The sequence below is a fragment of the Physeter macrocephalus genome, chromosome 19 (assembly GCF_002837175.3).
Source record: "Physeter macrocephalus isolate SW-GA chromosome 19, ASM283717v5, whole genome shotgun sequence".
Taxonomy (NCBI): Eukaryota; Metazoa; Chordata; class Mammalia; order Artiodactyla; family Physeteridae; genus Physeter; species Physeter macrocephalus.
The window spans coordinates 74,786,765-74,809,089 of NC_041232.1; the positions used below are offsets into that span (position 1 = coordinate 74,786,765).

At 35.6% G+C, this 22,325-nt stretch overlaps 1 protein-coding gene across 8 annotated transcripts in view; it reads left to right on the top strand.

Moving 5' to 3' along the window:
• RELCH (RAB11 binding and LisH domain, coiled-coil and HEAT repeat containing) overlaps positions 1-22,325 on the top strand; it is a 120,171-nt gene that overhangs the window by 49,126 nt on the left and 48,720 nt on the right. For all 8 annotated transcript variants that reach the window (XR_003677109.1, XR_003677110.1, XM_028479955.2 and 5 more), the window contains 3 exons: positions 12,110-12,222; positions 16,340-16,430; positions 19,427-19,498. Coding sequence is in view for 6 of the 8 variants with exons in the window: in XM_028479955.2 (XP_028335756.1) it covers positions 12,110-12,222; positions 16,340-16,430; positions 19,427-19,498 (276 nt within the window). In the remaining 2 variants the exon portion in view is untranslated. The remainder of the gene's footprint in view (positions 1-12,109; positions 12,223-16,339; positions 16,431-19,426; positions 19,499-22,325) is intronic.

Below are 22,325 nucleotides of genomic sequence, written 5' to 3' on the forward strand. Positions count from 1 at the left end.
TAGGAATGCTAGAGATTTCTGTGCATTAATTTTGTATCCTGATACTTTACCAAATTCATTGATTAGCTCTAGTAGTTTTCTGGTAGCATCATTAAAATTCTCTATGTATAGTATCATGTCATCTGCAAAGAGTGACAGCTTTACTTCTTCTTTTCCGATCTGGATTCCATTTATTTCTTTTTCTTCTCTGATTGCTGTGGCTAAAACTTCCAAAACTATGTTGAATAGTAGTGGTGAGAGTGGGCAACCTTGTCTTGTTCCTGATCTTAGTGGAAAGGGTTTCAGTTTTTCACCATTGTGGACAATGTTGGCTGTGGGTTTGTTATATATGGCCTTTATTATGTTTAGGTAAGTTCTCTCTATGCCTGCTTTCTGGATGGTTTTTATCATAAATGGGTGTTGAATTTTGTCGAAAGCTTTCTCTGCATCTATTGAGATGATCATATGGTTTTTCTCCTTCAATTTGTTAATATGGTGTATCACATTGATTGATGTGCATATATTGAAGAATCCTTGCATATCTGGGATAAACCCCACTTGATCATGTTGTATGATCCTTTTAATGTGCTGCTGGATTCTGTCTGCTAGTATTTTGTTGAGGATTTTTCATCTATGTTCATCAGTGATATTGCCTCGTAGTTTTCTTTCTTTGAGACCTCTTTGTCTGCTCTTGGCATCAGGGTGATGGTGGCCTAGTAGATTGAGTTTGGGAGTGTTCCTTTTTTTGAAAGAGTTTGAGAAGGATAGGTGTTAGCTCTTCTCTAAATGTTTGATAGAATTTGACTGTGAAGCCATCTGGTCCTGGGCTTTTGTTTGTTGGAAGACTTTTAATCACAGTTTCCATTTCAGTGCTTGTTATTGTTCCGTTCATATTTTCTATTTCTTCATGGTTCAGTCTCGTAAGGTTGTACATTTCTAAGAATTTGTCCTTTTCTTCCAGGTTGTCCATTTTATTGGCATATAGTTGCTTGTAGTAATCTCTCATGATACTTTGTATTTCTGCAGTGTCAGTTGTTCCTTCTCCTTTTTCATTTCTCATTCTATTGATTTGAGTCTTCCTTTTTTTCTTGATGAGTCTGACTAATGGTTTATGAATTTTGTTTATCTTCTCAAAGAACCAGCTTTTAGTTTTATTGATCTTTGCTATTGTTTCCTTTATTTCTTTTTCATTTATTTCTGATCTGATCTTTATGATTTCTTTCCTTCTGCTAACTTTGGGGTTTTTTTCTTCTTCTTGCTGTAATTGCTTTAGGTGTAAGGTTAGGTTGTTTACTTGAGATGTTTCTTGTTTCTTAAGGAAGGATTGTATTGCTATAAACTTCCCTCTTAGAACTGCTTTTGCAGCATCACATAGGTTTTGGGTTGTCCTGTTTTCATTATCATTTGTTTCTAGGTATTTTTTGATTCCCTCTTTGATTTCTTCGGTGATCTGTTGATTATTAAGTAGTGTATTGTTTAGCCTCCATGTGTTTGTATTTTTTAGCAGATATTTTCCTGTAATTGATATCTAGTCTCATAGCGTTGTGGTCTGTAAAGATACTTGATATGATTTCAATTTTCTTAAATTTACCAAGGCTTGATATGTGACCCAAGATATGATCTATCCTGGAGAATGTTCCATGAGCACTTGAGAAGAATGTGTATTCTTCTGTTTTTGAGTGGAACGTCCTATATATACCAGTTAAGTCCATCTAGTTTAATGTACCATTTAAAGCTTATGTTTCCCTATTTATTTTCATTTTGGATAATCCGTCCACCATTGAAAGTGGGGTGTTAAAGTCCCCTACTATGATTGTGTTACTGTCGATTTCCCCTTTTATGGCTGTTAGTATTTGCCTTATGTATTGAGGTGCTCCTATGTTGGGTGCATAAATATTTACAATTGTTATATCTTCTTCATGGATCGATCCCTTGATCATTATATAGTGTCCTTCCTTGTCTCTTGTAATAGTCTTTATTTTAAAGTCTATTTTGTCTGATATCAGAATTGCTACTCCAGCTTCTTTTGATTTCCATTTGCATGCCATATCTTTTTCCATCCCCTCACTTTCAGTCTGAATGTGTCCCTAGGTCTGAAGCAGGTCTCTTGTAGACAGCATATATACGGGTCTTGTTTTTGTATCCATTCAGCCAGTCTATGGATTTTGGTTGGAGCATTTAATCCATTTACATGTAAGGTAATTATTGTTATGTATGTTCCTATTACCATTTTCTTAATTGTTTTGGGTTTGTTATTGTAGGTCTTTACCTTCTCTTGTGTTTCCTGCCTAGAGAAGTTCCTTTAGCATTTGTTGTAAAGCTGGTTTCGTGGTGCTGAATTCTCTTAGCTTATGCTTGTCTGTAAAGGTTTTAATTTCTCCATCGAATCTGAGAGATCCTTACCGGGTAGAGTAATCTTTGTTGTAGGTTCTTCCCTTTCATCATTTTAAATATGTCCTGCCATTCTCTTCTGGCTTGCAGAGTTTCTGCTGAATGATCTGCAGTTAACCTTATGGGGATTCCCTTGTGTGTTATTTGTTGTTTTTCCCTTGCTGCTTTTAATATTTTTTCTTTGTATTTAGTTTTTGATAGTTTGATTAATGTGTGTCTTGGCATGTTTCTCCTTGGATTTATCCTGTATGGGACTCTCTGTGCTTCCTGGACTTGATTAACTATTTCCTTTCCCATATTAGGGAAGTTTTCAACTATAATCTCTTCAAATATTTTCTCAGTCCCTTTCTTTTTCTCTTCTTCTTCTGGGACCCCTAAAATTTTAATGTTGGTATGTTTAATGTTGTCCCAGAGGTCTCTGACACTGTCCTCAATTCTTTTCATTCTTTCTCTTTATTCTGCTCTGCAGTAGTTATTTCCACTCTTTTATCTTCCAGATCACTTATCCATTCTTCTGCCTCAGTTATTCTGCTATTGATCCCTTCTAAGGAATTTTTATTTCATTTATTGTGTTGTTCATCACTGTTTGTTTGCTCTTTAGTTCTTCTAGGTTGTTGTTAAATGTTTCTTGTATTTTCTCCATTCTATTTCTAAGATTTTGGATCATCTTTACTATCATTATTCTGAATTCTCTTTCAGGTAGGCTGCCTATTTCCTCTTCATTTGTTAGATCTGGTGGGTTTTTGCCTTGCTCCTTCATCTGCTGTGTGTTTTTCTGTCTTCTCATTTTGCTTCACTTACTGTGTTTGGGGTCTCCTTTTCGCAGGCTGCAGGTTCGTAGTTCCCATTGTTTTTGGCGTCTGCCCCCAGTGGCTAAGGTTGGTTCAGTGGGTTGTGTAGGCTTCCTGGTGGAGGGGACTACTGCCTGTGTTTTGGTGGATGAGGCTGGATCTTGTCTTTCTGGTTGGCAGGTCCATATCTGGTGGTGTGTTTTGGGGTGTCTGTGGCCTTATTATGATTTTAGGCAGCCTCTCTGCTAATGGATGGGGTTGTGTTCCTGTCTTGCTAGTTGTTTGGCCTAGGGTCTCCAGCACTGTAGCTTGCTGGTCATTGAGTGAAGCTGGGTCTTGGCGTTGAGATGGAGATCTCTCGGAGATTTTCACCATTTGATATTACGTGGAGCTGGGGAGGTCTCTTGTGGACCAGTGTCCTGAACTTGGCTCTCCCACCTCAGAGGCACAGCCCTGACGCCTGGCTGGAGCACCAAGAGCCTTTCATCCACTTGGCTGCTAGTGTTGGAGGGTCTCCTGCAGTGGCGGGGGGTGGTTGTGGCTCCCCGTGGGGACAAGGACCCTGGCAGCAGAAGTTCTGGGAAGTACTCCTTGGCGTGAACCCTCCTAGATTCCTCTCGTGCCGCCCCAGTCTCGAAGCTCCCGCCCCTGCTCCTCGGGCTGGGTCCCCCTAATAATTCTTTAAACGTGTTTTAGAATTCATCAGTTCTGATCCTAGAGCTTTTCTTTGGGCAGGGTTTTTATTACGTGTTCAATCTTTTAGCTTATTACTGGTCTGTTGCGATTTTCTATCTCTTCTTGACTCAGTTTTGGTAAGTTATGTGATTCTAGGAATTAGTTCATTTCTTGATTATCTAATTTGTTGGTGAAGCATCATTTATGGTATTCACTTATAATCCTTTTAATTTTTGTAAGGTTGCTACTAATGTCCTCTCCTTTATTTCTGTTTCTAGTTATTTTCATCTTCTCTCTTTTTCTCTTAGTAGTCTAGCTAAAGGATTGTCAATTGTGTTGATCTTTTCAAAGATTCAACCTCTGATTTTGCTGGTCATCTTGTTTTCCTTGTGTATATTTCATTTATGTCTGCTCTAATCTTTATTATTTTCTTCTTTCAGCCGGCCCTTAGTTTAGTTTGCTCTTTGTTGCAAGGTTGTTAACTTGGGATCTTGCTTTTTTAATGTAGGCAATTACAACTATAAATTTCCCTCTGTGTCCTGCTTATGCTACATTTCATACATTTTGATATGTTCTGTTTCTCATTTGCATTTATCTCAAAATATTTTAATTTCCTTAGTGATTTCTTTGATCCATTTGTTGTTTAAGAATGTGTTGTTTAACGTCAACATATTACTGAATTTTTCAGTTTCCGTTCAGTTATTGATTTTTAATTTCCAGTGTGGCTGGAGAAGGTTCTTTGTGTGATTTCAATCTTTTAAAAACTTACCGAGAATTGTCTGTAGCCTAACATATGCTCTCTCCTTGAGAATGTTCCATGTGCACCTGAAAATAATATATATTCTGCTGTTGTCATCTAGAGTTGTCTATATATGTCTATTAGGTCTAATTGTTTTACATTGTTGAAGTCCTCTATTTCCTTACTGATCTTTTGTGTAGATATTCTGTCCATTATGGAAACTGGGGTATGGAAGTCTCCAAGTATTATTGGAGCTGTATTGTATTCTCTCAGAGGTATTTTCTGCATGTATAAGCAAACTCAAATATATGATCTCTCCATGAATTTTACAGATGCTACCATACTCTATGCACTATTTTGCACTTTGCTTTTTTTCCATGTAACATATTTTTGTATCTTTCTATGTCAGTAGATAAAGAGCTTTCTCATTCTCAAGACTGCATAATATCTAGTCTTCTGTAGTCTTTTAAACATGTTTTAAATTAGGTAGTTCAAGCTTTATTGACTACACTGTCAGTAAGGAAGATATTTTACATCATGTGTCAGTATATAATTATACATGTAAATAAAATTAAAATAAAATAAAAGTGTTAAAAATCAAGTCTTGCCTTTATTACAAAAAGTTAGAATAGAAGATAGTATCAAACAGGATTTTATAAATATTTTAAAACACTAAAGAATATACCTAAATAAACAATAAAAAAGAAAAAAAAGCTCTTTGTGACCCATTCAATTGACTTTATGACCCACTATTTTAAATGGAGTGACATAAAGGTTAATTAAAACTGTCTAATAAATTAAACTTTATGTTGTATAAAAGTGGAAAGTACAGTGACTATAGATATTAGTGTTATTTGTTTTCGTTTTTTAAAAGAAAAATCACAACCTCACTTAACCTTTAGGGCACCATTATAGCATTTTCCAAATTCAACATACCATATTTTCAAATCTGAGATACCATTGATTGTAACAATTATGTACCTTTAAGAAATAAGAATTCCAATTAATTTATGATATGCTGTCCATTGTAAGGTGCATCCCAATTTCAGAGATGATAAAAAGTGAAAAAAAGTTTTTTCTCCTATGTTCTGCAAAGTAGTGATAATCTCTTTTTACCAGCTTGTATTTTAAAAGAGTTTTTTGCCTGTTCATTTTGGGAGAAAAAAATAAAATAATGAATTGATTTTCTATATAGTAGTTCACATTAATGGGTTGGTTGAGGAACTTGTATCTTTCAAACCAAATTACAAAGTAAATATATTTGTCATTTGATATATGTATATAGTAAAATAGGCTAAAGAAGTTGATTTTTCACAATTTCTGCTTTAAATGCATTTGAAGGGGAAATTCTGTAATTTAAAATAAGATTTCTTAAAGAATTACTTCTAAAAGCATTTTAAAATAATACATCTAAATTTAATGTTCATTTTTATTCTACGGCAAGGAAATATATGTCATCAGCTAGCTAAATTAGAAAAGCAAAGGAGAAGCCTGGGCCTGGAATGGGGGTACAGCAAGGTGAAATGGAAAATGAGTCCAAGCTTTCTTTGTAGGATGTTCTAAAATTAGATTGGGGATGGTTGCACAACTCTGAATATACTGAAAAAAACCCACTGAACGTACACTTGAAATGGATGAGTTTCATGATATATATCAGTAAAGCTATAAAAAGAAAAAAGATAAAGGAGAACACCAATTCCCTAAAAGACTTAAAAGTAGCTAGTATCTCTAAACACTTGCTCATCTTCTAAGAAACTAAACTTTGCTCTTTTACATTGCCATTCATGGTTACTCCATGGTAAATGTTTAAGATACGTGTAATAATAACCCCAGATAATTACAACTGTATGAGAGTAATATAGTAGTACAAGTAAAGTAGATAGTACAGTAAAGTACATAAGCTTGGTCCATCTTCTTTACCCACGTAGTGTGTGTGTGTGTGTGTGTGTGTATCTTGTAATTTTTGGAGTAAATCTCATGCTCTTTAGCAGTATCAGAGTTTGAAAGTCACTTAAGTATTTCAGTTAGGCTTCCTAAAGACTGAGCCCCAGGAATTATCGATATTAATAATTCTAAGAATAGATATTTTAGCAGCCCTTGAAGTGTAAAACTTTTCCAGAGGTGAGTAATCTTTTCTTTTCCTTATGTGAGTCTTTGCAATGTTTTTTCTTTATTTTTTTTCTTTACATGTTATTGTCAACATCCTGACAAATTTAAACTGAAAATCTAAATCAGAGGATGTACACTTGTCAGTACTTGAATTTAAATTGTAATTCATTATTGCTTAATCCCTAGGCAAAAGACTAGATGAAAAAAATTTAATAACAGTTATCTAAAATTTTTTAATTAGTTAATTAATTAATTTATTTTTTGGCTATGTTGGGTCTTCGTTGCTGCACGCGGGCTTTCTCTAGTTGTGGCAAGCAGGGGCTACTCTTTGTTGCGGTGCACGGGCTTTGCATTGCGATGGTTCCTGTTGTTACGGAGCACGGGCTCTAGGTGCATGGGCTTCAGTAGTTGTGGCACACGGGCTTCAGTAGTTGTGGCTCACAGGCTCTAGAGCGCAGGCTCAGTAGTTGTGGCGCACGGGCTTAGTTGCACTGCGGCATGTGGGATCTTCCTGGACCAGGGCTCCAACCCGTGTCCCCTGAATTGGCAGGTGGATTTTTAACCACTGCACCACCAGGGATGTCCCCTATCTAAAATTTTTAACGAAGCTTGGGTTATAGGAAATAATTTTAGTGGAACAGTGAGGACAGTCAGTGAACTATAATTAATTGGACTAATGTCACCTTTCTAGAACTGTAGAATTTTGCTTCTTGACCTGAAGTACTCAAACATTTCCTCCTTGGCATCTGATCTAAATGCAGTACTTCCTTTTATGGTTTAGATTCCTTTCAGATCTTGGAGCCATTATCTTATCAACATTTCCATGCTTTTTTTTTTTTACTTTTAAAATTTGCCTGATATCATTTCCTACTTCATTTCTTTCCCCTTTAACATCTGATCACTCACGTTGGTTTAGATCCTGTTTAGGTACTTTTTTTTCCTTCTGTTTTTGTAGTCTGAACACACACTAATCTTACTGAAAGTGATTTCTTTATTATTATTAGAAGTTATTTTGTTTTACTTGTGAAACTGAAAAGAAGGGACTTCTCTGGTGGTCCAGTGGTAAAGAATCCGCCTTCCAATGCAGGGGACGCGGGTTCGATCCCTGGCTGGGGAACTAAGATCCCACACACCTCGGGACAACTAAGCCCAAGCGCCACAACTACTGAGCTTGCACGCCTCAACCAGAGAGCCCACGTGCCTCAAACTACAGAGCCCATGCGCTCTGGAGCCCGTTCGCCACAACTAGAGAGAGAAAAACCCGCATGCCACAACGAAGAGCTTGCACTGCAACGAAAGATCCCGCACACTGCAACGAAGACCCCACGTGCTGCAACTAAGACCCAACATAGCCAAAAGAAAATAAATAAATAAAATAAATAAATATTTTTAAAAAAGAAAACTGAAAGGAAAATCCTGGAAGCCTTTCCTGTTTAATTCTGTACAAAATTTCGTAGGAAGAGTGGGAGAGCCTTCATATAGAGAGAACTAGCATTGTTGTTAAAATTGCAGAAATCAAATAGTTAAAGCAAAAATCATTTACTTGAGTAAAGTGCAAATTACTAAGTCTTTAGGTTAATGAATTCTATAGGCCTTGGAAATATGTTTTCTAGTATTGTGGTAATAAAGTACTGGAATACCTTCTGCAATAGGATTACTACACTGATTTCCTCTCTAATGATCAGTAGATCAGTTTTGTATTTCACTTCAGTACACATTAATTGAGTACTATCAGGTGCTGAAGTATGTTTGAAAATATTTAAAATTTCTGTTGCCTTGAAATATGGAGGCAATAACATTTTTATGGGGGGGGGGGGCAAGGGATTCTTTTTGGATATAATGTTACCAAAGCTATAAGTATTATTTTACCATGGTTATTATTCAAAGACATTTTCAAAACCACTATCACATTGTTTTCTGAAGAAAATTTAGCCACCATTTTTAAAATGTTTTATTTATAATTATAAGGAAAGTTTTTTAAACACTAGACTTCATCAGTCGGAGAGATGATACCAAAGGGAGAATATTGATTCAAATCTATAAATTTATGAATACAGTTGACCCTTCCTTGAACAATGCAGAGGTTATGGGTGCTGACCCACACACAGTTCAAAATCCCAGTCTAACTTTTCATTCAGCCAACCACAGATTGTGTACTACTGTAACACATACTTAAGGGAAAAAATCTGCACATAAGTGGACCCACACAGTACAAACACGTGTTGTTCAAGGGTCATCTGTAGTGTAAAAATGGTAAATAGGGTCTTAAATGGATGACTGAGTACTTCAGAGGCTTGAAAAAGGTGAATTCACAATAAATAAGTGATATACAGCACAGCAGATACACACTTAACACAGAATTCATTATTTCAGGAATGGTACAAATAGAAGTTGTGAATAAATAAATGAATGATAGAGGAAGAGGAAATTAGGATATTTGGAGCTAGTCATAACTTAGCAATTAAAATCCTTGATGGCTCTATCACAAACAGACTACACTTTCCACTTTTTTCTGCCATCACTTTCTGGGCTTCTTCTCAGCTCAGTGTTGCTGTAAGAAGAGGAGACCATCTGGCATACTTTATACACTGGGTTATAACTGCCATAGCCATTAATGTGCCAGGCTGTACCCAGTTCTCCTTGCCATAGGCTATCAACCAAAACTTATTGGCAATGACTTCCCATATTTGTTGATTAGCCAGCAAGAAATAAAAACAGATGGCAATATAAATTATTACTAACTGTGATTGAGCATAATTTTAGAGTTCAAGGAGACAAGGACTGACAAATCGTTTTTCTCCCATGTGTCAGTTTGGATTGGTTGGTAATGGCTGCTGTGTTGAGAAGGCTTTTTGAGGCCAACTTTGATCTCAGAAGGAAAAATTAACAATCCCATTAGCCATAGATAAGAAAAATACAGAATATATGTAAAGATATATGTAAAGAATTTTTGATATCTGCACTAATCTTAATTCCTATATGTTTCACTTGAGGAAACTAAAAATCAGAGAAATTCGTGGTTTTCATTAGGTTCTTTGGTACTAAGAAGTATTGAGGCAGGAGCTCTTCTAGCTCCAAGTTCAGGGTTCTCAGTTTAGCACATCTATAGCCATATTCCAGTTAAAAGATTCTTTATATTAATGTATGACATAAACTTCTTCTTCGATTAAGAATCACTAAGCCTCATGATTTTAAAATAAAGAGAAAAGGAAAAGAAAATGTGAGGCACAAAGAATAAACAGCAACAGCTATTTTGGTATACTTGTTATTGAGATAAAGAAGCTATTTATTGTTCTATATTTTAAACAGTGTACATGCATGTATTTGCAATTATAGCAAATATCTTACCTACATTTCATAACTTTATTTTATTAAGAGTAATACAATAGGAAGAGAATGGAATAAGATAAATGTAAGAGCGTATATTTGGAGATGATTGGAAAGCAGGAAGAAGGGTTATGAGGAAGCAAGAAAACCCATGGGAGAGAAAGGTCTGACATGAGGGGAAAGTACAAATAAAATATTTAGGGTCTTTTTGATTTTCGGGCATTAAAATATTTTCTCTTTTTGTTAGTGCCTTCTAGAATAACCACTTTTTCATCCTTAAAGTTCTACTCTCAGTGTGATATGCTGATGTGCAGTCTTAGTCCTCTTATTAGTATCATTGGCTCTTAGCAGCCTCAGTGGAATCCTTAAGGATCCTTGATATTAATGGTCTTCTACCCTAATATTTTATAAAAGGTTGTTTATTTTCTCCTCCAAAGTCAAGACTTACCCATCAAGCAACATGTTAAGCATCTGTGGAAACATTATATAACAATATAGAATCCATACGTATACTGTTCCATTCCCAGTGCAAGATTATTTTCCCTAATTATTTTTTATTTCTTTTGCTTTTCAGTTATTCACTAATCTAAAACGTACAGAGGTGCCTAAATAGAAAGATGGCAGAATAAATTTTGTAAATTTCTTTTTGCTTCTCAGATTTATTCTTAGCTCTTCTTATCTACATCTTTGTACTTTCAATTTAGAATTGTACCGAGTAATTATAATTTTAGCATAATATGTAAAGATGTTAGAAATAAAGGAAAGGACTTCTAGTCACGCCTTTAAGTTTCAGTCTCAACTCCTCTAAAAAGCATATCATCTGTTTCTAAGGGAGCATCTTCAAAATAGGAAGATACTTCTACAGTGTAGACTTTTCTTCAAGGTATTATTATTAGTGTGCAGTGATCAATTCCTATTTTAAATCTGCTACTACTTTTTGGTGGGTAGGGAGGCAGATGGGAAAAAGAAATGGGAGTAATCATTCTACCCTTTTTATTACATCATAGTGATTTCTTTAAAATATCTGCAGAGTAAGTTGGAGGATTTCTCTCTAAAAATATTTCATCACTTTTGGACTTTTATTTCAATAGATTTGAAAATCTATTCCAAAAATGAAAAACATTAATATCCTTTGAATATATTTTAGAATTTAGTCTTAATTTAATTAAAATGGGAAACAACTTTAATTTTCAAATACTTCTTTGGAAGAGAGAAATAAACTTTTGTCTATTACTTTCCTTGAAAATATTGAATTTACCTCTGCAAGTTGAAAGAGCAACAAACAAAATATTGTTAAAAATTTTCATTTCAGCATAAAGCATTTCTACTAACATTTTGTAGTTGTACTGAGAGCATTCAACACCTGTGGAAATGGTCTTTAAAATTAGCCACTAGGTTAGGTGCTAAGGGTACAAAATTATTAATTATATCTAATCTTAAGAAAGATTATATTGTGCTTATGGAAGTAGGATGAGTTGTCTTTATTTTCTGTTATCATTTTAAGTTTTAAAGTATAGTTAACTTCTGCAAGTGTTTGTTTAAAAACACTTTCAAAATTAAAACTACTATATCAGCTTATAGTAAGATAGAATGTTATTTAGTTTAAAAACTAATAGACCCTTGGGAAGTATTGGATAAGAAAATAAGGTTAGGGGATTCCGGTGGCGCAGTGGTTGAGAGTCCGCCTGCCGATGCACGGGACACGGGTTCGTGCCCCGGTCCGGGAGGATCCCACATGCCGCGGAGTGGCTGGGCCCGTGAGCCATGGCCGCTGAGCCTGCGCGTCCAGAGCCTGTGCTCCGCAACGGGAGAGGCCACAGCAGTGAGAGGCCCGCGTACCACAAAAAAAAAAGAAAATAAGATTATTTGAATCTTAAGTTACTTTATTACATTGTGATCTGCATCTTCTGCACAATCAACATAAAAATATGTGTTTCAGTGTTTTCTCTTGACTTATCAGCCTTACAAAATTAAAATTTGCTCCTATATACGCTGAGGTTTATTTCATTTTAAAGGTCCATTTAAGAATACATTGGGGAAAAAGAATATTCTGCAATGCATTTTTACTTTGACTTTTTCCACCTTCATATTTCTTTAGGAGTTGATCCCCCTCATATTGTGTACAGCCTGCCTACATCCTGAGCCTAAAGAGAGAGATCAGCTTCTCCACATACTTTTCAATTTGATCAAGAGACCAGATGATGAGCAAAGGTGGGTATGACCACTTCTTTGGTAAATAAATATAATGTTGACTTATTAATTTTATTAATTTGGCATCATATTAACATTTTAATGTAAATGCCATCTTTTCTTTCTAATATCTATTTTAATAAACAGGAAACACTGACCTTGTTCAAAGTGCCCTGCAGTGTTTTCATTCTTGTCGTTCCAACTACTCATGTTGAATTTGTACACTTTTGTGTTAGTTACCTTTGGATTTCTAATTCCGATATTTCTTTGCTTTTATCTTTCACATTTGATTTCCAGGAACTAAATATTTCCCTTTTCCCCCACAGATGAACTAGATACAGCATGGCCTCTTCATGGTTATGCTTTATAAGAAATAAAATATTTAATATATGAATGTCTGCATCACTGAGCTATCTGTAAAGCAGTTTCTGTGTGGCTAAAGGGATTCAGTGTTTTGGTTAGTTCTGAGTCAAATACCCACAATCAAGGATGCCTGAATGGAGAAATGAGTTATACCTGATTGTGGTGGGGGGATGGGCCACACATCAAGAGACTCTCTGGAAGAAAGGGGAATGGGTTTTGGTCAAGCAACAGTGATAGAGGTCTGCCTCAGAAGGTAAGACCTTTAAATACTAGGTGAAGCTGTGCAAGTGTGACTGTGAACAAAACATCCCAGTGGATGGGTAGGTAGACTAAGCACCAGTTGGATAAGATTGAGCTATTGAAATGTTTTTCTACATAGTAATTTTCTATCTTAATAAAGAAATAATTTTTGCTTATACTTTTGCAAAAAATAGAATTATACATTATGATTAGGTAACTTTATATAATTTCAGTACTTGTTTTACTGACTGTTACAGTTTTTACCTCTTCTGAGAATGTTGGAAAATCATAAAAGTGAACCATAAGACAAATCAAGCTCAAAATTTTAAACACAAGGAATCTCTCCACTATGAGAATAAAAAGTCATGTAGACTTTAAAACTCTATAAGCATATATCTCTTTCCTACCCTTACCAAAATATACCTGAGCAAGCAGAGAAACATGTTTTTTCAGGATCCAGTCAAGATTAATCTACATGCTAGTTGAATGGAAATAAGGGAAATTCAATCAAGTTCCATTCATTGCAAACTGAAAATTTTCTAAGGACAATTCTATGGTGCTATATAGGAAAATTAATATTTTATTTTCTCCTTGAAAAATACTATTCCCTATCTTGGTAACTTAGTTAATAATTAAATACCACTTATTACATTGTCATTTTTAGATTTGCAAGGCAACCTCTGGTTCTACATAGCCTGTTTTCATAGACTCTGCATATAAAGCTAACGGCTGCTGCCTGGTGGCCAAAAGTACCTATAGCCTTACTTCAGGTCAAGATATGTCAGGATTTAAACACTCATGTCCACACTTAAATCTTTCACCTTACAGAAATAAAGTTATTTATTAAAATAAACTAATCAATTTATTAACTATATATATGAATAACAAACTAACAAAGCAAAATTTTTAAGTTAGCATGATATGTTTGACATATAATCAGTTGTTACTTTACTTAATGAATCTCAAGCTTCCTTGCATCCTAAGAGAAACTTAATTTTATGTGCAATGGTAGTGCATTTTGGCAGTTCTTTGCTAACAGCCATAGCTAACACCATATTTCTACCTGTGTCAAATAATTCCTATCCTATGATTTTCTACAAGTAGGAACAGTGTTTATTTTTACTATCACAGGAGCCTGTTTCCAGTGCTGTTAATAATCTGTAGGCCATCTGATCTTTTCTGTTTTCAAATGTATTTCAAAACTGTCCTATTTTTTAGAATTTTGAATCTTAACTCTGCTGACTAAGAAGTTTGTTTTGAGGGGACTAACATTTTTTGAACAAGTTTGTACATCTTTAGTATAGTGATGGTGACTCATGATTTAAAGTCATTTCTCATGAAGCTTTTATATAAGTATATACTTCTTATGTGTGTTTGAAATGCTTAAATTTCACCAAAGTTCATTTACTATAATTATCAGATTTTTCTAGAACCTACATATATGACTTCTCATAATTTTAATGTACTATGGGGGTAAAAATGATCAGACATTTGGAAATTTTCAGTGGGAACAGGCAGCTAATGTGCTGTCTTAAAGCTTGGGAATTTCTTTTTCCATTTTTCTTTTATTCACTTTATTTGCCTTCCTAAAGAAGGAGAAAATAGAAAAACAAAAGAAAAGTTGAGAAACAGGCATAGAAGACAATGATATAAATATAAAGGGAAATCAGATAGATAAAAATTACAAGGTTATGGTGAGGAGAAGCTGCAATATACAATGAAGACATATTGGCTCAACATTTCCCTTCTCATTGTACAGATGCTTTTTGTCTGTTATTATTCTCCTCAGCCTGAGAGAACAGTTGTAGCTAACTTGGCTGAACTAAATAGAAATGTAAGGTCATTATTCAGTTTAAGTTAAGTTGACGTATTTTGAGAAATAGCAATGAGTAATGCCTGGGCTTTTATAATTAGTATGAATTAAACATTCTATTTTGGTTTTCCTTAAAGTTGGCTACTTTGAAACGTATATGGAAAACACTTTTTTTTTTAAATCAGGTTTTACTGTTTTGAAGTCATAGTCAATCAAAAGTAAAAAAGCTTACAATTCTGCCTTTCAGAGTCATTTTAAATGGAACTTCATTCTGAAGAGTGAAAAATCTCATTTAAAATTTTAAATTATAAATCTATCAATTCAAATGAAATTATCACATTAGTTATTTATATATTATTTCATAACAAATTACCCCAAAAGACAGTGGTTTAAAATAACACAGTGTATATGGGTCAATTTATCTGGGTCTTCTGCTTCAGGGTCTCTTTTAAAGCTGTAGTCAAGGTGTTGGCTGCGGCTATAGCCACCTCAAGGCCCATGGGGGAAGGATTTGCTTCTAAGCTTGGTTGTTGGCAGGATTCAGTTTGTCATGGATCTTTGGACTGGGGGCCTCGGTTCCTCACTGGCTTTTGGCCAGAAGTTGCCTTTAGTTTCTAGCCACATGAAACTGTCCAACATGGCAGTGTCTTCATCAAAGCCTGCCAGCTGAGAAGGCAGAAGACAGTGTCTCACAAGATGGCTATCACAGGCTTTTGTAATCTGATCTCCTAAGTGACATACCGTCACTTTGGCCATTATTCTGTTCATTAGAAGCAAATCATTGGGTCCAGTCTACACTCAAGGAGATGGGATTACTAAAGGGCATTAATATCAGGAGATGGACCTCATTAGGAGCCATGTCAGAAGCTGCCTACCACAGTTATCTTGGGTGCAATACCAAAAATTCTCATTTAAGAAATATCATTTTGGGCTTCCCTGGTGGCGCAGTGGTTAAGAATCCACCTGCCAATGCAGGGGACACGGGTCGGAGCCCTGGTCCGGGAAGATCCCACATGCCACGGAGCAACTAAACCCGTGCACCGCAAGTACTGAGCCTGTGCTTTTTAGAGTGCGGGAGCCATGACTGCTGAAGCCCTGCACCTAGAGCCCGTGCTCTGCAACAAGAGAAGCCACCGCAGTGAGAAGCCTGCGCACCGCAACAAAGAGCAGCCCCCGCTCACCGCAACTAGAGAAAGCCCGCGCGCAGCAAGAAAGACCCAATGCAACTAAAAAAAAAAATAAATAAATAAATAAATAAGTTTAAACCAGCTATACTTCAATAAAAATTAAAAATTTTTTAAAATAAAAAAAGAAATATCATTTTACTAATAAGACATCGTAGTTTTTAATTATAGAAATACTGGGAAAATAATCACTGATTGTTTTAGTAGCTAGAAACTGAAATTCATTAGAAATTGAAGCATTAAACATATTATAATCTCAGAATGTATATGTGGGAAGTTAATTTAGGAGGTTATGAGATTCAGCTTCACACCAGTAGAGAATCCCTTCACAACATCTCTCACAAATGGTTTTGCCACTGCTGGAGGGACTAGTCTTAAGAAACTCACTTTCTTGGTGGCAACCCGTCCATTGTGAAAAGTTGAATTTGTACAAAAATATTGTAGTTCATGTTAATTAGAGCTGACTCTTTTTAACCCTTTGTCCTAGTTGTGCTTTCTATGCAAATACAAATCTTCATTCATCTGTATTATCTTTCAGGCAAATGATACTGACAGGTTGTGTGGCATTTGCACGTCATGTGGGCCCAACACGTGTAGAAGCTGAACTTTTACCACAGTGTTGGGAACAGGTAAATAACTGTACTGGGTTTTCCCTAGCTATTGTATTCCAATTTATTATAAATGTTCATATTACCTTTTAAAAATGCTATTAGGAAATATGTGGGATATAAATTATGCTACTGTTTGTATAGCCCAGCACAGTGATTTAATTGTCCTTAAGAAAGCTCTGGGGGCTTCCCTGGTGGCGCAGTGGTTGCGCGTCCGCCTGCCGATGCAGGGGAACCGGGTTCGCGCCCCGGTCCGGGAGGATCCCGGTTCGTGCCCCGGTCTGGGAGGATCCCACGTGCCGCGGAGCGGCTGGGCCCGTGAGCCATGGCCGCTGAGCCTGCGCGTCCGGAGCCTGTGCTCCGCAACGGGAGAGGCCACAACAGCGGGAGGCCCGCATACCACAAAAAAAAAAAAAAAAGAAAGCTCTGGGATGCTTTGCTTTATTTGTTCTTCCAACAAGCACTTAAAGAACACTATTTCCACTGCCAGGTACTGTTGTAGTCACTAGGGATACAGTGGTGAATAAAAGACAATGACATCCTAGTGGAGAGGTAAGAGTAAACAAATAAATGAAACTATGTCTTGTAATTTATAAACTATGAAGAAAAATAAAAGCTAGGCTAAGGGTTAGAGAGTGATAGGGAGTGCTGTTTTAGAAAGGGTGGTCAGAGAAGGAATCTCTGAGAAAGGGATGTTTAGACAAGAATCGGAATCCAATGAGACAAAATACAAAAATTAAAAAATTGCTGAGTTCAAGGATCTGAATCAAGTGAGATACAAAATACAAAAAAATATACAAACTAATGAGGTCAAGCGAAAGCAAGAGGTTGTGTGTTTGTGTAGGTAGGTAGGTAGATAATAGAAATACTATCTGTATATATTGTATACCTGTGTATATTACAAGTATATACAGAATATAAAGTGTAAACCTTTGATGTAGGAGGTTTATATATATTTATATTTCGACTCACTATTTACTAACAGTACTTCTGGTTTTATGTTGAATTGTAATATTCCTGTCCTCTCTAGAACTCAGAATCTTTGACTTTCTAGACTCCATATTTAGGTCATTAAGTAACTTATTCTTCCATCTTAAAAAGATGGATTTCTTACTTATGAAGACAAGTTGCATGGCCTTATTTATACTAGCTTTGTCACTTATTCTTAAGAAAAACTATTAGTCTCTGGAATACCACTAAAGTTTATGGTCTTTTAGAATTCTGTTCCCATTTTCTTTGAGTATTCATTTTTTTCTTTAGAATTTAGTGGAGTCATATCTAGATTCAGTATTTAAAAGGGAACATTATATATATCCATATTATCTCTGACAATCCATATGTCATCTAGAGATTATAGTGTATACTAATTTAGAGTTAGGCTGTAACCACTGAAAAGTCAAATTAACTTGGAAACAACATATACAACTTTGAATTTACAATTCTGTACAGTTATACATATGTACATGTAATTTTTAAATAGTTTTTTCCATTTTCTTTTCTTTTAACTTTTATTGAGATGTAATTCAGAGAGCATACAATTCGCCTATTTAAACTGTACAGTTCAGTGGTTTTTGTAGTCACAAAGCTACACAACCATCACCACAGTCAATTTTAGAACAATTTTATCACCCCCCAAAGAAACCCCAACCCCTTGAATTGGTTCTTGTATTTCAAGATTGTTTTGGCTATTCTGGGTCCCTTGAATTTCTGTATGAATTTTAAGATCAGCCTGTCAGTTTCTGCAAAGAAGCCAGCTGAAATTTTATAAGGATTGTGTTGAATCTGTAGATCAATTTGGAGAATGTTGCCATCGTAATAGCCTTTCAATCCGTGAATTTAGCATGTCTTTCCATTTATTTAGGTCTTTTAAAATTTCTTTCAGTAATGTTTTATAGTTTTCAGAATATTACTTATGCACTTTTAAAATTTATTCCTGAGTATTTTATTCTTTTTAATACTATTGTAAATAGAATTTTTTAAATTTTCTGTTTGTTCATCGCCAATATATAGGAATACAGTTGATTGTTGTGTGTACATTTAATTTTGAGGCTCATTTTGCTAGACTAAAGGAAAGTAAAATAGAAGTTTACATATTACATACTATGACATTCAAACCATTTTGTTTTGAGGTTACTATTTCTGGATTAAATTTTATTCAGAGATGTCAGTTACCAACATCTCTACCACCACCTCTTCTGTAACCTGAATAAACATGGATATTGGGGATCTATCTAGCCGCCTACCTCCAGTTTGTTGCCCAATAGATTGCTACATAATTTCTTTTCTTAATTTTAGGCATCCAATACATTAATGAATTATGTCACCTTTTCATATGGGAATATGAGAACAGATACACTTCTTTTCCAGTCAAAGAAAGATTTATATTCTATGAAGAAGACATATGGGAACAAAACCCAGTATGTGTCATTTTTTTTGTTTTTGTTATTTTTTGTTATGGTTCAGTGTAGTCATTACAATAGCAAAACCCCATCATCTTGCATATGCAAACAGGAATGAATTGACGTCTGCTTACTTTAAAAACAAAATCATAACACCAGTCAAGGGCTCTGGTTAAATCATCGATTAATTTACGTCCTAATCCCTGAGGTAAAAAAAGAGGACTGAGGAATCATTCCTAGCACATATTGTAGACTGTATCAGTAAATATCTAGAAGCTGGGTTTTCCAAATTTAAAAACATACTAATGTTGCTAGGGAAGGAGAAGGTTGCTCCTGACATCCTAAGGAAAGCTTAGTCTTGGGCAAGCCCACAATCTCTAGACACCTTGCCATATTTTCATCTTTGCTTTATCTTTCTCTTTAACAGGTAACCCCTGTGACCTCATTTTTTAGGATCTCCCTGATTCCCTTAATCCTGATCCAGGTATAGGGATCCCCGAAGTAGAAAAGAAAGAAGCTTTATTGCATTCCTAACAGGATTTGTGGTGAAAAATAATTCTCTATTGGAGGAAGGGAGGGTATGTTGTTTATGCTTGATTTATTTATTTTTTACTCTAGATTAATCACAAATACCCAGAAAGAAGATTGCTTGTGGCAGAATCTTGTGGAGCACTGGCACCTTACCTTCCTGTAAGAATTGTAATTTTTTCTTAAAAACCTTTTTCTTCCTTTTTTAACAATAGAGAAACCTTTTTTTCAGGTGTCTAATTATACAGTTGAATCCAAATTCTGTCCTAACAAAGGAAAAAGATGAGCCAAAAAGAAAAGGCTCACGTTGACACCATATGGCATTGCAGACAGATAGGTACATTAACCATTGATTTTGCTTGAGTATAAATATATTAAACCTCATCAGCCATTCTCAAAGTGTGGTCTGAGGACCCTGGGGGTCCCATGAGATGAAAATTATTTTCATAATAATATTGAAACATTTTTTGACTTTTTCTCTGTGTTGACATTTACAGTGTTGGTGCAAAAGCTGTAATGGGCAACAATGCCAGTGCATTAGCACTGATCAAGGCAGTGATACCCAAATAGATAATGATTGTATTCTTCACTGCCATGCACTCGCAGAAAAAGTCAATTTCACTTAAAAATAAACTTGGTGAATCAATAAAATTATTAATTCTACTAAATTTTGACCCTAAGTATGCATCATTTTAATATTCTGTGTAATAAAATGGAAGATACTCATATCAAGCCCTTTTGCTGCATTCTGAACTATGATGGCTGTTTCGGGAAAAGCACTCGAGTTGTAAGCTAAACCAGTTTTAGTTGACAGACCACTAAAAAAAAAGCAGTGGTTATTCAAACTTGGGATTTTGACAGACATTTTCATGAAAATGAATGAAATGGAACCTGTCATTTCAAGGAAAACAAGTAGACAGCATTCATTGCCAGTGATAAAACTGGAACTTCTAAGTGAGAACAAGAATTTTGGAAAACTTGTATTCACCAGTGTGAGCTTGACAGCTTCTATTCTTATCAGGAGAGGCTATGAAAATACCTCTCCCTTTTTCAATTATATGTCTGTGTGAGGCCAGATTTTCTTAAATACTTCAACCAAAACAGTACAACAGTTGAATGCTGAGCTGTTAAGAGGATCTATCTTCTTTTAAGTCAGACATCAATGAGATTTGCACAAAATATAAAACAACACCATTCTTCTCACTAATATTTTGATATGATAAATGTCAACAGACATTACCCACCCAAACAAAAGCTGTTTGAGGTGCTTATTAATTTTTAAATGACTAAAGGAATCCTGCCACCAGAAGATTGAGAACCACTGGACTGTTGTGCCCTTTTAGGTATCTTCCCATAGGTCTAGGGCTTAGAAGGGGTAGAGGAATGAGGTGACATCAAAAATTATTTTAATTTAAACAACATAGTTTAAAGCAGAGCTTGACAAAATACAGCCTGGAACCAAATCTAGTCCACAGCCTGTTTTTATAAATAAACTTTTATTGGTACACAACCACACCCATTTGTTGTGTATCGTCTGTGTCCGCTATCATACTGCAACAGCAGAGCTGAATAGCTGCAACAGAGACTTTTTGGCCCCAAAGCCAGGAGTATATACCATCTGGCCCGTTACAGAAAGTTTGCTGACCCCTGCCTTAAAGGGTCATTTCTGTAAGATTGTTCTTTTAAAGGGGTACAAAAATTGGAATTGTATAATACATGAGCTGTTTATGTTGCATTTACTGTTACCTCATAATCTTTGGTGAAGAGTGAGAAACCAATAGTCAAACAATTGTCTTTTTAAAAAATAAAATTTGGGGGCTTCCCTGGTGGCCCAGTGGTTGAGAATCCACCTGCCAATGCAGGGGACACGGGTTCGATCCCTGGTCCGGGAAGATCCCACATGCCGCGGAGCAACAAAGCCCATGCGCCACAACTACTGAGCCTGTGCTCTGGAGCCCGCGAGCCACAACTACTGAGCCCACGTGCTGCAACTACTGAAGCCCACACGTCTAGAGCCTGTGGCCCGCAACAGGAGAAGCCACCACAATGAGAAGCCCGCGCACCGCAACGAAGACCCAACACAGCCAAAAATAATAAATAAAATAAATGAATTTTAAAAATAAATAAATAAAATGCTTTTTTATTCAGAAAAATATAAAGAATAATTCATAGTCTCACTCCCAGTAGCATTTTTTTTATTTTGTTAAAAATAAATTTTCAAGCAGTATAGAAAAGAATAAAATGAAAGTCAAAGACTTCCCTGACCCTAGTCATTATCCCCAAAGATTACATCTATGGGTAATGGTTTTTAATTAATACTTACAGAGAATAAAAATTTATGCATATACCAGCTTGCATTTTTACATCCTTTAAATTTTTCTTACCCAGAATTAATTACCCTGTGTGTTAAAAGAAGCAAAATACAGAGATATTAACAGTATGTGAAATTTTAAAATGCACACAAGAGAATCTTCATTTTTCAGTTTCACAAACCATTAATACCTGTGTATCTTGCTGCTTTTAACATTTGCATTTTTGATTTTGACAGTGTTAAATTGCCTTCAACCAAGATAGCACAGATTGTACTCCTATCAACCGTGCATTGGAGTTCTTATCTTGCCGTACTTCAACTGGGCATAATCACTTTTTTTTTAATGTTTGCCTATATTTTAAGAGAAAATTATCTTATTGTTGTGATAAATCATATAGATAGATATACATGAGTAAGTTTGAGCATCCTATTATTTATTGTTCCAAGACAGATGAACATCACATGCTATCGAAAAAGAAGGAAACTGTTCCACACTGCTCCTAGTACTAGAATGCTAAGCAGTATTAATAATGGACTTAATGTTTCCTACATGGACCTCCACTTTCTTGTTCCCCACTGTAACTGGTAACAGCAAAACCTCAGTGTGGTCATGGCTTAAATGGAGTAAAGCATCCTGACTTGTCCTGTGGGTTCCCTCAGCATACTGAAACTAACTGC